This window comes from Coenobita brevimanus, chromosome 112, assembly GCF_032717465.1.
Source record: "Coenobita brevimanus isolate Jiangsu-jjx chromosome 112, ASM3271746v2, whole genome shotgun sequence".
NCBI classification, from domain to species: Eukaryota; Metazoa; Arthropoda; class Malacostraca; order Decapoda; family Coenobitidae; genus Coenobita; species Coenobita brevimanus.
Window position 1 is genome coordinate 2,039,943 of NC_137065.1, and position 16,862 is coordinate 2,056,804.

The 16,862-nt window shown below is 39.9% G+C and overlaps 1 protein-coding gene across 1 annotated transcript in view; it reads right to left on the reverse strand.

Moving 5' to 3' along the window:
- RhoGEF2 (Rho guanine nucleotide exchange factor 2) overlaps positions 1-16,862 on the reverse strand; it is a 725,597-nt gene that overhangs the window by 161,355 nt on the left and 547,380 nt on the right. The window contains exons 25-27 of the mRNA XM_080286550.1: positions 12,154-12,357; positions 8,990-9,217; positions 5,826-6,075 (exon numbers count right to left, since the gene is read on the reverse strand). Coding sequence (XP_080142676.1) covers positions 5,826-6,075; positions 8,990-9,217; positions 12,154-12,357 — 682 coding nt within the window. The remainder of the gene's footprint in view (positions 1-5,825; positions 6,076-8,989; positions 9,218-12,153; positions 12,358-16,862) is intronic.

Below are 16,862 nucleotides of genomic sequence, written 5' to 3' on the forward strand. Positions count from 1 at the left end.
TCCATATTGAATACATGCTAGGGCTGTCTCATACAGGACTGGTGTACTGGTATTAGTAGGGGTGTTTTTACGACATGTCACCAGGTCTTCTGGTAGATCAGTAAAGTCTGTTCTTATTAAATTCAAATCCTTAAACTGTTCCCTGCCCCAGCGGGGATTTGAACACATATACTATAAATAAAATTGGTGTATTGCTTTCTCTTATTGAATCCCCATATTGAGGCTGACCATGGTGCTGCTGATGTTTGCAATGGACTGTTAATAGACTACCCGTTAAGTGCCAAAACATAATTCTTTTCCGATAATTGCTGAACACAGTTGGGGAAAAAAAGAGGTCTAAGATATGTAATAATTACTGTAAATAAAATCTGCTAGTTTTCAGCTTGGACTTTCAGTGTATTTACTTGGGTTGTCTGTGTCTAGTTACCAGACTTGTAGCCACACTTCCCTCTCATGGTAGTACCTTCTCATTTCCCAACAGCTGAGTTATAAAGTCTTCATCGTGTCACCTTTGACATTCATTTTTGCTTTTAAGTCCATAGTAATTTACAGAGAAAATTGTCTCATAAAGTTGCACTGTTAACTATAAAGCTGATCTGCCTGTCTTGCCCAAATTTACAGTACAAGCTCTTTGGAAAAACTTGTGATAGTTTGGAAGAAAGCGTTGTAATATAATGACATCATACTGTGGTCTTCACTCAACCCTCTACCTGGTATTTCTTTCGATCCATCCATCATTCAATCCTTTTTTGCTAAGGTGTACCAACAGCATAGAAAGGGTTACCAGTACTCAAGACAGCTATTTTATCCACTGAATGTTAGGATATCTTTCAGTTAAACAATACCAAGTGTTAGCTTGAATAGAATACCAAAGTACACAAACCACAGTTAAAAGATTAAAGTTATTATGCTGACACACAATCTTGTCTGTATAGCAGATGTGTTCAACATGGCAGTTTCTAGGCATACATCTTGAGTCGTGTGTTAAGAAGGGGAAATGGCTTAAGATCACAACAAAAGGAGAGCTGTCTCCAGTGAAAAGACCTACACATGCTACCATGTCAATAGTCTTTATATGTAAACTGTCAACAGAACAGCAGAGTTCAGAATTAAATCTCACAATAATATGACAGCTTCCAACACCACGAGAGCAGATGAGTCAGACACTGAGGGCAGTGGTGACTTAATATTCATGAGTCATCTGGTTACTCAGCATCATTCATATTAACCCTGTTTTCCAAGTACACAAGGGGCGGGGAGACTTAAAGCAAGGCTCTTATCTTTTGGATATATAAAACCAAAGAAGGTTATCTTGGTTATAGCTTCTCCTTCACTTTTTTTCTTCATCCCCCCCTTCCCCTCCTCCGAATATGGTCATACTCTTTGCCCATTTTCTGAGGCTAAGCAGTCCTCCCATATGCTACAAACTTTCACAAGTTTCCACCTTGGAGCTAATACCCACCTTCATGCCAAATACCGATACATGCCAAGGTTGTCTCATGCTGATATACTGTGATGGTATTAGTAGGGGTGCTTTATGATTTGTCACTGGGTCTTGTGAAAGACTGGTAAAGTCTGCTTTCAAGCAATTCAGATCCCCAGACTATAACCTGCCCCAGCCTGAAATCAAACTACCATCTCTTCAAAGTCAATCAATCCTCAAACCACTCAACAACCACCCACTCTCTACTTCACACTTAGAAAATGAGCAAGACAGATTACTGTGGAGTCGAGCCAAGAATTTTATGCTTGAAAGATGAGAGAATGAATGTATATCCCAATCACTGGGCATTCTGCGGTTATTTTAGATTTTTGCTGCTGCTGCTCTTGCTACTACCTTGGGATACTACCAATTCCACTTAATCTCTTCAGCAGAATGACACTGATTTTCTTCAGGCAACTACTAAACAATTTTACTCAACTAACTAATGACCTCCAGTAGAGATGCATATGTCTTACCCCCCCAGCTCATAACTTGTCGTCAAAGCTTAATACATTATTATTTGGAAGTTCTGTTTGTTTGGTGATCTGATTACAAAGGTTCCAATATGACAGCATGCATTGGCCTTGGTCACCTAATAGCAGTTCTCCACACTGCTCAATCTCATGCAGCCTCTTATTCACTTCCTTATCCGAGGTCACACACTATACCCTTATGTATAGTCTGTCTCTTATAACTCTACCACAACATTCACACCTCTCACCCACCACACCCAGATGTTATCCTCCATCCTATATACATGCCCAAACCTTTTCAATCTCCCCTTTCTCATCCCAGGACAAATACATTCAAGTCCCATTCTTCCTCTCAACTCTTCCTTTCCAATCCTAACCCCCCCAGGCCTGTCATTTAAGGTTGCACAACACATCCATCTAATCATTCTCATCTCTAAGCTTGAACCTATGACTATCCACTTCCTTTACTGCCCAAATCTCACTACCACATAGCATCACACTCATAAACACACGCTGAATAAAAGGATTCCTCCACATGGAGGGAGAGCCCTCTCAATGTCAGGACAGGCAGCAGCTCCCTGAAGTCCTTCCAACCACTTCTTATCCTTGCCACTAAGCTAGCTGCAGTACCACCGCCAATACTCATACATATCTCTAAATAACAAAAATCCTCCATACACTTAGGAGACTCTCCAGTCAGGTTAATCTTTTCCCCATCTCTCTCCTTCAATGTGATCTTTACACACTGCACACACATACTGCAATTAGCATTATTTTGCAGCCTACTTCTGATATCACTCCATATCTCACGCACCCACTTATCCTTTTAACAAAGGATGACCTAAGGCACTGAGAGGGGAATGATAATTCATCTTACTATATATACAAGTATGTAAATATATATATATTTTTCCTTGTTTTCAAGGCTATTCCTGATTCACTTCCTTTCACCTTTTTAATATTCTTTGCTTCCTTTTCTGTAGGCTCATTTCCTTTCTTTTTAATTTTCTATGCTTTCTCTCCTGCCTACAGAATTCTCCTCCTTGGTTCATGTAATTTCAACTAAGTTACTCTTTTCTCTCTCTCATCACGACCATCATCATCAACCTACTTCCGATTTCGAGACTAAACATATAGGTAACAGAACTAACAAGAGGGCTCAGTGAAATGGACCACCTTTGGAATATTGAGCTCCACCTCACAGCCAAACCTTTCATTTTTTTTCTTTCCCCCCCAATGCACTCCACAAACACCTACAATACAGTTCCATTCCATCAACTACAGCACTAAGTTGAAGCAAGAGGTGCAAATCCTACTTTCATAAATACTTTATCCATCTATTTCCATCTTTTGTCCACTTTTTTGTATCTTCAACTTTCATACATACCTTGCAATATCACATGTTAACTTACCATGCCTGACCATCTACTTCTCACACCTACCCCTACTTCAGTACTTCAAGGATGATAACAATTACCAAGCTCCCTTTTATATTTCTACTTGAAACAACGTACAGTATACAGTGGCCTTGTGTCCAACATGCATTTCTTTAGTGCTAATTGCCTTCAGTATGGTAGAGAAAAAAAAAAAAAATGGAAAACTTCCATTAGTAAGGTTTGCTTCCACAGGTATGTATGATTTTTTATTTTCTTATTCTGACAAGTTGAGAGGTGCCACAGCTAATGGGAACATGCACTGGCTAGGAAAGGTGGCATCACAGAGTGTCAGTCTCTCTGTGCTCACCAATGTCCTAACACCATAATAGTGTGTTGGACACTACAGTAATCGCCCAATTATCCAGGCCATATGGTGTGAAGGGGTACCTGAATAGCCCAAAATCACTATTAATCTGGCGGAAACAATGCAAAAGCACTGTTAGACTGATTTCTTAACTCCTCAATAGCCGTGAGTTCAGAAATTTGTGTGCTCCCCTGGCTGGTCCCAGGACGACTATTTTTTTTTTTTTTTTTTTCAGTTCTAAAATCAATCTCTTTTTCTTACAGATGTGAAGAGAATCATCTGGCACACCTGGCAATGCGTATTTTAGCTTCCTATACTCATCCTGTGATTCACCATGGTTCGCAGAAGAAATCATAAAATTATGGTGCATGTGCCACCGAGATGAGGTGACCACTGCTTGGGATGGTAGAGAACTGTAGGGTTATATAAACATACCAGTGACCTTCGTTCCCTTCCTGTAAGTAATTGTTCGCAGTTTTTCGTAGCTCGCGCTAACTCGAGGTCACTGACACCGGTACGGTATAGCGTTCTTCATCACTGGTGGCTATCAAGGGGTTAATGGAATACAGTTCTGTTTGTATCACTACTCCCTCTTAAAAACAAACAAAAGAATGAGAGGTAAATGTACAGTTAATTTGATGCAGCAGAAAAACCTTACCAATTCTTATTCCTCATTTGTTTTCTGTATTTTTCTGACTGTTTTCAGGGTGCTAATTTACCTATTCTTGCTGAAAAATTTCCCCCTTGTTATTATCATCATGTTCCTTAAGCCGTACCTAAGACTTTGTCTTAGGCACAATGGAAGGACCTTACTTCACGTACTCAAAGCTGGATTTTGTTTCCCAAAAGTCCCAACTAGAAGTTATGATAGGTTAAATCATTAGGTACAGTTCAGCTACGTTAGGTTAGGTTTAGTTAAATACTTAGGACAGTCCCTTCTGCCTTTACGCTGACGAATCAAACAAGAGTTGTCACAGCGGAATGCCTAAAAACAAAGGGGAAACAGATTTAACAATAAACGTTTATTTACCACCCCAGAAATAATCAGATAATATAACAGACTGTCAGGAAGAAGAACTGATTTGGTAAGGTGCTTCTACCGCTTAAAGTTATGCGTATGTGGAATGGCTAAAAACAAAGGGGAAACAGATTTAACAAGAAACGTTTATTTACCATCCCACAAATAAACAGATTTAACAAGAAACGTTTATTTACCACCACAGAAATAAACAGATTTAACAAGAAACGTTTATTAACCACCCCAGAAATAATCAGAAAATATAACAGACTGTCAGCAGGAAGAAATGATTTGGTAATATGCTTCTACTGCTTAAAGTTATGCATATATTTAGCAAATGAGCAAAAAATAACATTTCTCTGGTGGTGGCTTCCCTTCCTTGTCCATCACCTCACCAAACTCCACTCCACCACCCTTGTGAGCAGGTCATGAGCGGGAAACGTGGGTGGTGGGTAGACTCACTCCCACTTACTCGTGGCTCGCTCCCCAGCAACCGGATGCTTGCTGTTTAAATGGGGGCTATCATACAGATAATTTTATGTATTATTAAAATTCGTTCGGTCACGGCCCGACTATGCCAAAATCCGGATATTCTGAACATAGAAAATAGAGCTTTTACTGCACTTCACCCCCCCTGCCCCCTACTGCCTCCCCTTCTTCATCATGCCATATTGCAATTTTGCATTTGCCCATCATTCTTCACAATATTCTGATGGTTCTTGTGCTTAAATTAGTGTCTTCTTTGATCTAATAAATTCCCCCATAAGGTTTATTATTTGTGCAGTACGAATTAATTCAACATGGAAGTGCTGTCTAACCTAACTACAGTACCTGTACAGGATGAGGCCACTGAATAGTTATTTTAACCTAACTTGGCCAGCTCTCCACTTAAAATGCTGAGGTGTAACCATATATTAGCACCAGAAATGAGTTCTAGTCACAAAGAAGTGCTATGGAAATGATACAAAGGCACAGCAGTCCCTTTTCTGCTACTAAACTATTAGAAAAAAAAAAAAAAATTACAAATGGATGAAAATTTCAGTGAATTTAAGATGAAAGAACTACAGTACTGTATAAACTCTCTCTGCTCTCCTGAAACGGCAAGACTCACCTGTGGCAACTGCTCTGAACAGCATCGAGGGATACTTGATAATTGGTGAATGAGTTAACTTATTTTCATCTCTGCCCATAGACTTGATGATAGAGTGGTTCTTGAGCACGTATCTGTCATCAGTCTTCTGCAGAAGGACAATAAACTCATCTAGGAGAAGCATCAGCAGGTCAATATTCTTTTGCCCCTTAGCGATCCTCCATGTCAGGAGACCCTCGTATATTAGCTTGTGTTTGGTCAGGTCTAAGTTCTGTGGGATGCAAAAATGGAAATTAACAACCTTGATGGCAAATTTTTCATTCTGTTTTCTTCTACCGTCATACAATGTACTTTAGGAGAAACTTTTCAAGCAGGAAAGGTTTGACAGACTTTACTAACTTCTACAATAAAAGACATCATCTGGAAGTAAAATATTAGTCAGTTAGAGGTCTGGTTAAAATAAGACATCACTGGATTGAAGGAGTTCATACAGTGAATGAAACCATGCTGTTGTTGCTGTTGTTTCTTAACCCTGGTTTGCCTGGCCAAGAAGATCTGCCGAAAACAGGTAGGCAACTGCCTATGTAGGGCTGTCCTACTAGTACAGTATACTAAACTGAGGATTCACCATTTATGCATCCATTATTTGTATAATTAATGGAGTGTATTGTGTTAGCTCTTCACATCAGATCATAAATGCGACAGCAATGGGTCCAATTCTCAACCTATGGAGCATCAATCACCTATGACCTTATGAGTCAAATTACAGTAAACTCTCAATTATCTGTCACAGCAGCACCTGGTGCTGCTGGCTCAGCTCTATTAATGCAATACAGTATCTGGCAAAATTATGCAATATCCGGCGCCAAAACAGGATGTAACCAGTGGTTCAATGCAATATCCAGCTTTGAGGTGTATCAACTGGCTCATAAATGGTAGCTAACTAGTGCTGTATTGCTGTGCTACTGTATTTTATCGGTACTTTATTGTATTTTATGCTTAATTTTCATCTTTTACTCATGAGAAAGTTTTTAGGATAGAGGGCTGAGACAGATAATAATGAAATATCTGGCTCCGCGCCAAATATTGAGCTGATGGGGGGCACTATGCAATAACCGGAGTGAGGCTTGGCTGAATTACGCCGGATGATTGAAAGTTTACTGCAGTCTCACAATTCATTAATCTGGTCATCAGTAAAGCAGCTCCACTACAAATGAGAACTGGACCCAAATCGATATAGTATTTATTATTCAAATTAATCCAGAGCAGTAAAGGAAGAGGATATTCGCAGGTTCACATGTACAGAAATGACAATGATTAACCCCTAAAGACCGCAAATTTCTCAGAGCACCTATCCCAGAACTGCACTTAGGGTCTGATTTCTCGACTTTCTCAGATTATAATTTTTTTCTTACAGATTTCAAGAGCTTGAATTTACACACCTGAAAATGTATATCTCATGCTCATATGTCCAATGGTTACCGTCCTAGCAGCTGTCAAAAAAAATAAAATAAATACAAAGTCTACCCCTGAATCTTGCCAGAGAATGGCTAATAACCATACAAATATAACTGTAAACAAAATATATTCCGAGGCGTAAAACAAGGTGAAATAATGATCATGAAAGGAAAATAAAGTTTATGGCAGTGTGTGGCAAGAAAAAAACCCAAATGCCTGGAAACAAAGGGAGAGGATGAAGGTGGAGGAAGAGGGGGATCACCTACCCCTCTCTGGAGGCCCAATCCGGCCATACCCCACCCAATTCTGTAGTTCCCATTGGTTTGGTCCCATATACGTCATAGAAGAGGCAGTGCTACACCTGCCGCCAGTTTTTGGTAGACTCTGTACCGTCAACAGACATAAGACTTTATGCTACATTTTCCGAACTGTTGTTTGGCAAACATAAGTCTTTAGGGGTTATGTGGATGTGCAGTGCATCCTTGAATGCAGGGTCTGAGGGGGCTAGGTTTACAATGGCAGAGTTAAGAGGGAGGATGGGACTGGAGTGTATTGGTGTTGTGATGAGGAGAGGTAAATTGAGATGGCTTGGGCGTGTGGAGAGGATGGAGGATGACAATTGGGTGGAGATAAGCGAGAGGCATGAATTTCGAGGGTAGGGCTGTGACAGGCAGACCAAAAGACCTGGGAAGAGGTCAGAGAATGTGACTTCAGGGATAAGGGACTGATGGGGAGGCTGCCAGAGATCAAGCAGCATGGAAAGCTGTTACTAGGTGACCAAGGCCGATGCATGCAAGCATGTTGGAGCCTTTATAAACAAATCTAAATGAATCCAGCAGCATCCTCTTGATGTTTGGCATATCTATCAAAGAATATCATGTACACTACTGTATATCCCACTGAGCATGGGGATTTCTTTTTCATATCAGACTTGTTATCTTGACAATTTTATTTGGTTCAAGATGGAGTTTTTGAATTGAAGGGGTTATATATACTCTAAGTAAGCCCCTTCAAATGAAAGGCCTTTCCTAAGATGAACAAAATTGCTTGGCAACAGCAGAAATACTATAAAAAGAACATCGCCAGAATTAATTGGGATATACAGGTTCCATTAATTTGGGGATGATTATCTACTAAGATAATTTTGGAGCTGATGTCACTGTCAATGTACTCAATATATATCCTGCATCACTCAGTCATTTCCTACTGCCACTGCTAAATCACCAGCCACACCTAGCTGTTCCCACAACACCAAGTACCACAAGCTGAATTTCCAGGGAAGTGCTGTTTAAGGACCACCCAGTATAATTCACTTTCAGATGGTTAATTGCAATCAACAAACAGTACCAACAATAATGCCAAAGGAATAAACTTCAGTACCGAAATATCATACTCTGGCCACAGCTAAATAATTTTATTTGGCTGAACAGCAACTCCATTGGGCTGATACACTAAAAACCTTAGTCGAGCTATAAAAACTGAGGGTCCCTAATGCATCATCAAGCCCCAAATTTTTTACAATAACCTCTACAGAATGCGAAAAAGAACATGTGTAGCCTCTCTAAACCATTAATGGCAGTGCAGTACAGTACTTTGCAATATGGAATGCAGGCAAATCAACTTAAGTACAGAAATTCCACAAAAACATCTACTAAAAACTGCAACTGCCTTCCCCTTTAAGCATTCTGCTTTAGTAATACAGTACTGGAACTATGCATTACACTCACCCCTCTGAGTTCATCTGACTGTCCATGCTTATTCTTGGCTAATGAACTCTGGTCCAACTTGCGCTGAATCTCTGAGAGGCGTTGGCTGTTCTCTGCTTCCTGTACAGCAGTGTTGACAAAGGCCAGGATCTCTCGCGCTCTCTCTAGCGCTCGGCTAATCTGTTCATGTTCTTCAGGTTGTGCACTGGAATCTGTATACGCCAGCAGCGACTCTAGTAGTAGTGGGTACTGTGGAAGAAAGACTTGGTGAAATAAGGCAAATAAGGGAAACACATCATCACCATAATCATCATCATCCAGACCTTTCCCACCCCAAGGTGAGGTGAGGCAAGGTCCAGAAGCCAGGAAAAAATAAATAAAAATAAATAAATAAATACATGAAATACTACTACTAATAATAATAATAAAAATCATCATCATCATAATACTGTATATACAAACAGTAACATGTCTACAGGTGGGTCCCATTACACAAGCACCAGCTACACGAGAAGCTGATATGAGAAGGCAATTTAGACCCATATTAGGTGATGCGAACATTATTAGTTAACATAATCCTATTTTTCCTGGAAGTTATATACAGTATTCTTCTCTATTAGTTTTCAGGATCCTATTTTTCACACCGTTATACAAGTTTTCATGATCCGAGCAATCCTCCATTAACATATCCCACTCATGTAATGGGACCCACCTGTATATGAAATAAAAATATCACTCTGTACAAAAAAAACTGAAAAATTAAGGTCTGCTTGGTTCCAATCTGCCTACATCAATGTTTACAAAAAGGAGACTTCTCAATGCCTCATTCTCAAAATTTCTATTGCATTTTATCTAACAGTGCTTGCAAAACTAACATACAAGAGAATATCAACAGTAAATATGTAAAAATAAACTGGAGGTAAGAGGTGCTAGAAATTTTTGTTTTTTACTCCCAGGAGAATCCATACCTTGGACATGATACATGATAATACAGTAAACTCTCTATCTGTCGTCGCAATATTCGGCACTGCTGGCTCGGCTCTATTTATGTAATATCCAGTGCTGAAACGGAATGCAACTGGTGGTTCTATGCACTATCTGGCATCGAAGTGTATCACCTGGCTTGTAAATGGTAGCCAACTGACACTGTATTACTGTATTTTATCAATACTTTATTGTATTTTGTGCCTAATCTTAATCATTTACTCTTGGGAAAGTTTTCAGGACAGAAAGTTGATGCTGGGCGTTGAGCCGATGGGGGGTACTACGCAATATCTGACGTGGGGCAAAGCTGAATTACGCCGGAGAGCCTAAATGAAAGTTTACTGTAACTGATGATTATGGGAAGAGAATAACTGATTTCTGAGGCTTTGCAAGACAAGTTCCAAAGTTGCCAGGTCAGCAGAGATAAAGACCAACACAGTTAACTACAGAACAGTTCCCTTGATTCTGAAACACTAAATTCAGGTAATCTGGTATTCCATTACTCCAACCTTGGCTGACTTAAAACTGCTAATGAACCTAGCTATATTAAATGTATTTCTCATTCACTGGTGTGACTAACCTTTAATACTATATCTAACTACTGATATACTGTATATATCACATGAGCCTAGTTAACTTGGGTTAACTGGGAAGAAAAGCCAGTCTATTTTAACTAAATTTCCTAATAAAAACAGGTTCCAAAAGATGGCAAACTAACACCAATTACCAGGTGACTGAAGAGATCTTGTAAACAATGTCTTGGGCTGTCTAGAGTACAGTACTGAACGTTACCTTATCTCCCCCTACTCAGCCTAGGGTTTTACTAAAAAGTACAGCAAATACCATAAAATGTCTCATTCTTTATTAACCCCTAACTACTGGGTGTCGACATGGACTGACGCAAAAGAGGTGGCGGGAAGCCGCCAGGTGTCAGTAGGAACCGCAACTGTTTTCCTAGCATAGTTTAAAGTGACTGCCACTTGAGCTCATCACTAAAAGAAAGGAAAAGATTCCCACCAGCCGAGCCAATCATAAATCTGTTGTCTCTGTGACTCTGCCAGGTATTAGACGATGTTTTCTTACCCCTTCTTGTCCGACTGCGTTTCCACCTCACAAAGGACTTTTGCCTTATCCACCCCTACCAAGCCTCTTTCCATGGATACTAGAGAAGGACACAGTGATAATGCCATAGGCTATGCCTTGGATGCCACTGTGTCTAGTTTCCTTAGTAATGGAGAAGCTATCATGTTGGAAGCGAAGTCAAAATTGAGGCAGCATGCACACACATGAATACATCCTCCTCTTCACCACATCCTTACTCAATGACGCGACAACCTACAAAACTGGGGATACTTCCATTCACAAGAAGAGCTAGTGAGTAATATGGTCTTTAATTTGTTTTCCTACTGCTATAGTTTCTGAGACATTAAGGTTTGAAAAATGCCTGTAGTGAAAGAACAACCGTGCAATAAATAGCTCCGTGTTTTGGGGTTAAATTTTCAAAACAACTATGTATACTGTACATTGTAGCTGAAGTCAGCTACAAGCATGCTTCATCAACATTAGAAGTGTGAATATTAGGTCGTCCTTGGTCACATGCTGAAATTTCACATAGTGTATACTGATTCAGACACACAATGCCCTTAATCCAATTAGCGGTATGCTTAAAAAAAAAAAAAAAAAAAAAAAAAAAAAAAAAAAAAAAAATGGGGGGGGGAATTTGGCAATGCTTTCTAAAGGTGAACTTTTAAGACGGTATTGATGGTTCGAGAACAATGTAGATTGTAGAAAGCTCTAAAAGGGTCCAAAAGATTTGAAACAGTTCTTGAAATTCTGCACTGTTCTAGATGGTTTGATAAAGTTATGGAATGTTCTAGAGGGGTCGGCCATGAGTCTATAAATACCCGCAGGCAGCCTCGTTGCACAGTTGGCTGGTTGTGCAATGTGCATATTGCGCTGCTCACTCCTGCATCCTTTTGCAGTTTATTTCAGGTGCCTTAATGGCAAAAAATGACAATACTACTGCTCTACACTGTGTCCTTGCACTTCTTCATGAGCAGCACTGTATTGTGTTGTTAATCTCTTCTTACAACTCAGTACTGAAGGAGATATGACAATTTTTGGCCAAGTTAGAGTATAAGGGTTATACAAACTACAACATACCAACTACAACTACTACTACTACTACCACCACCACCCACCTTTGACAATCTCTGGAACCCTGCAGGCAGCATGTCCTTGAGCTGGAGGCGGCGACACGCTGGATTGTTTTCACGCTCCTGGAGAAAGCTGGCCAGGCGCTGGTCTCGTTTCTGCCGCTGCTTGAGTCCCTCCAGTGCCAGGAACTGTGTGCGAACAAATTCCGCCGCCTGTTGCTGGAACCTGTCACCCGCTTCACCATCAAACTGTGGGGAAGTGATGGGGTTAGTACTTTTTATTGTACATTTAAACATGATAATGTGGGACGTGTTAGGAATGAAATGCTTTGTGGTAGTGAGACCTGGCCAGTAAAAGAAGGGAATACTCATAGGCTCAAACATACGGAAATGTCAATGATTAGATGGACGTGTACTGCATCCATGCAAATGTGAGGCCTGGGGGATTAGGATTACAACTGAATGGTTGAAAGGAAGGATGGGCTTAGAACATAACGTTGTAATTTTATGGAGGGTAGACTGAGATGGTTTGGGAATGCTGATAGGTAGGAGAACAGCAATTGGGTGTGGATGGTGGGATCCGTGAACATCATGGAAAGGGTTGCAAGAGGCAGACCGAAAAACACAGGGACCAGGTCATAGAGTGTGACTTCATGGATAAGGGACTGAACAGGGAGGCTGCCAGAGACTGAGCAGTGTTGACAGCTGCCATAAGGTGATCAAGGCCAACTCATGCAAGCATGTTGAAGCCTTTATAAACAATACAAGGAAAAAGTATCAATATTTTAATAACATCCTACGGTAAATAAAATTTAAACAAAGTAAGAAAATTCACTAGTATGAAAAGACCAAAGTTGACAAACTATCAGTATATTCCTATCATCATTACTGTCACCATTCCAACCCAATTTTCCACTATGCACGATGGGCAGGATCCAGAATTCTGTACCATTAACATAAGAAGAACTGAACCTCTATGCCACGAGTCTGAACCAGTACAATGTTTCTCTATTCTGTTTGGTGCATCTAGTGGTTCTGAGTAAAAAAAAATTCACAGTGATACTAAATTACTGAACACTGATGAGTGACATCATAAATGAGGGTACAGTATACATTTACTGCACAAGGATATGTCAGGTATTTCACAGTTCACAGGTGTTCATTTTCCATAACCCTTGCAACAAATGGGGGATAACTACTGGACGTCTATCTAGCTGTCTACTGCCAGATGCCTTAATCCTCCTCTTCCTCTCCCCCTCCACCTCACTCAAATACACTCTTCTAGCTGTCACTTATTCTCCGTCCTCTCCATATAACCAAACTACATACAGCAAATTCTGTTTATTCAAAAACCAATTTTATGTACGTGAGATCAATGGAGGCAAGAAATACAGGTAATGTACAAAAACTTCCAGGTCAGCATCTACTGTACTCTAACCATAATGGGCACCATTTATAAAATGTGTGGGAAATTAAACCTTAACTGGTCTCTACTGAGGCAAGTGACACCCAGAACCACATCCTCTACTGACGCTTGTTAGAGTTTGCAGATTAAGCAGGATAAATCTAATGGTAGCAATTACAAAATATAAATACTGTAAATCAAGCCTAATATATTAACATAATTAGACTGAAACGGTTAAGACAAAAACAGGGAAAAAACTGCCTTATAAAGAGGCTTATGGTGCTCTGATGGCACATCACTTCACACCATAATACTTAAAACAGGCAACCTCAACCTCATGTACATATATGTGGAAAGGAAGATTTAGAACATGACAGTATTAACTGATATGTGATAATGCTATTGCAATATTGTGCTGCACATGCAACTGGTAACAAATGATGTAATCTATGCAAAGCATATCGTATCATATCATTATCTGAATAATAAATTTTCTAACTTTGTCATAACCACACTAGGTAATCATTCTGACTCTTTTCCCACCTACAGATGAGGTTAGGTAGGATCCAGAAATAAAGGAAAGTGAGGGAATTAACAACAGCAAACCAAAGAAATGGGCAAGATAATCCTCAGAGCATTCAAGCCCTTGAAATCCTGGCTCCACCTTAAAAGCCAAGTCAGTATGTTCTTTTTTATTCTTCTTTTCTATACTGAACACATCATTATATATATCTGTCATATACAGTAGTCACTCTGTTGGCTGTCAAGTTACACAGCAGCTTGGGGTGGCAAAGCCTTGCCATGTACTTCCTCCATACATTATTCATTCAAGTAACTCGATGACTGTCAATTCTCATCTCAACAATTTCCATATCTCACTTTCCCACACACTCAATTCAGTGATGTCTTTCATTCTTACTGATGCCATGTGCTTTATTCATCTTAGGAGAGCACTCTAGTTGTGAAGGGGGTTAATTAAAGCTATTTCTAATCACCCTACCACTTTAGGGGAAAAAAAAAAAAAAAAAAAAAAAAAAAAAAAAAAAAAGGGCCCTATAATGATGACTTACTACACAAGTTACTGAGAAACAAGAATGGGTGAGAATGAGAGAAAATAATTACATCACATAAACACTGAAGGAGTGAGAGGGAGAAAACAGGCTTCCCTTTGGTGATTCAGACATGGTGAATGAAAGAATCAATGAGGAAAAATGCTTTCCTCCACTTCCGTTCTCCCTCTCTGACCCTCCCACCCTTATCAGCTCTCATTCTGCGCTTTATCTCACTTTATCCATTCACATTTTTCTCTTGGTTGAGCCACACCCTCCTCTCTGCTCTTTAGTCCTTGCTGGTACTCGCTCTCTTTCTCTGTCTCTCAACCACTTCATTCATGGCCTCCTCTTCCCCTCTCTCTTACTCTCTGTCTCTTCGTTTACTATTTTCCCCTATTACTCCCTTGCTACAGGTTATGCTCTCTCTCTCTCTCCATCTCAGTTTCCTTTTACTTTTATTTCTACACTTTCCAATCCCTACCGTTCTCTTCTATACCGTACCTAAATCATACAGATCTTACTCCTTTCATTTTTTTTTTTTTTTCTGGCTTCACTTTGACTTCTGCTTACTTTGAAACAAGAGGCTGTTAGAGGAATAATGGCAATAACAATACCTTTATTCACACTTCCACAACACATATTGCTCACAGCCATACCTCATACCATTTCACACCTTACAGGATTACATGTCTCACACACCCATTGCCTCCCACCATCACAACTCACAGTGCTATGATTCACCCACACCATACACTACCATACTACATACCAACATACTTCACACTACCATATCTCACACTGTCACACCTTACAAAACCATTTCTTACACAGCAATATAATGCAATACCACACATCAAACTGTCATATGCCACATCCTGTGTTCCATTCTACATACTTTCCTTACAACCAACACAAGATTAATCTACAAAAGGTAACTTATGCAGTATTAACCCACAAAATCTATGATTTCACTTGGCTGAAATCTATCCATAGCTACAAGACAATTACTCTGTGTACTGTACATTTATGTAATAATGGCTAGATACCCTTCACATGAATAAAATAACCTTATTTTACTTAGAAAAATGTGAGGCCTAGGGGATCTAGATTTATGATGGAAGAGTTGAGAGGTAGGATGGGACTGGAGTGTATTGGTGTTGTGATGAGGAGAGGTAGATTGAGATGGTTTGGGTGTGTGGAGAGGACAGAGAGTGATAACTGGGTGCAGAAAGTGAGGAGCGTTATGCTGGGGGTAGGGTAGCGAGATGCAGACTGAAAAAGACCTGGGACGAGGCTATTGAGTGTCACCTCAGGGATAGGGGACTACATAGGGAAGCTGCCAGAGATCAAGCAGCATGGAAAGCTGCCATTAGGTGACCAAGGCCGATGCATGCAAGCATGCTGGAGTCTTCAAAAACAAAACGACACAAATAAATGCCAACCAAGTTACTAAAGGGCAATTCTCTGCCTAACATAGGTGAACATGATACATGACAATTTGAATATGATAAATGACAATTTGAATAAGATACATGGCAATCTGAATATGATATAGGACATTTTGAATATGATATACTGTATGACAATCTGAATATGATACTGTACAGTGATCCCTCGGTTATCGTAGTTTTTGTTACCACTGCAAGATAAAAATCTGCACTCCTGCTGTTATCGTACAATTTTTGGCTAAAAAACTTTGTTATCGTACCTAAGGTGGTTTCTGCCGACACTGATGGTGCAGAATCTGTGGTTCCTGATGGCTCTGAGGGATTCAAAGATGGGGCCTTACATGAGGAGTTAGGTAATCCTAACTGGTGGGACCACTAATTTTTCACCCCCTTGCCTCAGAACCACTTACCTCACGCCCATCTCGGGTCTCTATGTGGAACGAGTTTCTTCCTTATTGTGCCCTTTTCATCACTAACTGTTAACCTAGCCATGCCTGTGTGTATTTCTGATACTTATCACAACAGCATGCAGCTATGTATGTATTAGGAGAGCTAAATTGATGTAAAAGACCATTGTGTAAAGGATAAATATATAAGCATAGTGTTACCGTATTTCGCGGCATATAAGACGCACTTTTTTGTCTCAAAGTTACCTTAAAATATCCCCATGCGTCCTGCACGTTAGACTAAGGCAGGTTAGTTAGGCTTCACTGAGAAGAAACTCTTATAAAGATGATCATCTCAATGCTTAGCAACCACAGGTGTCTTCTACAGTATGCAGACTTGATTTTATTCTTAAAAATAATATACACTAGTGTGTATATGCAGCAGATTTCAGAAACACCCGAG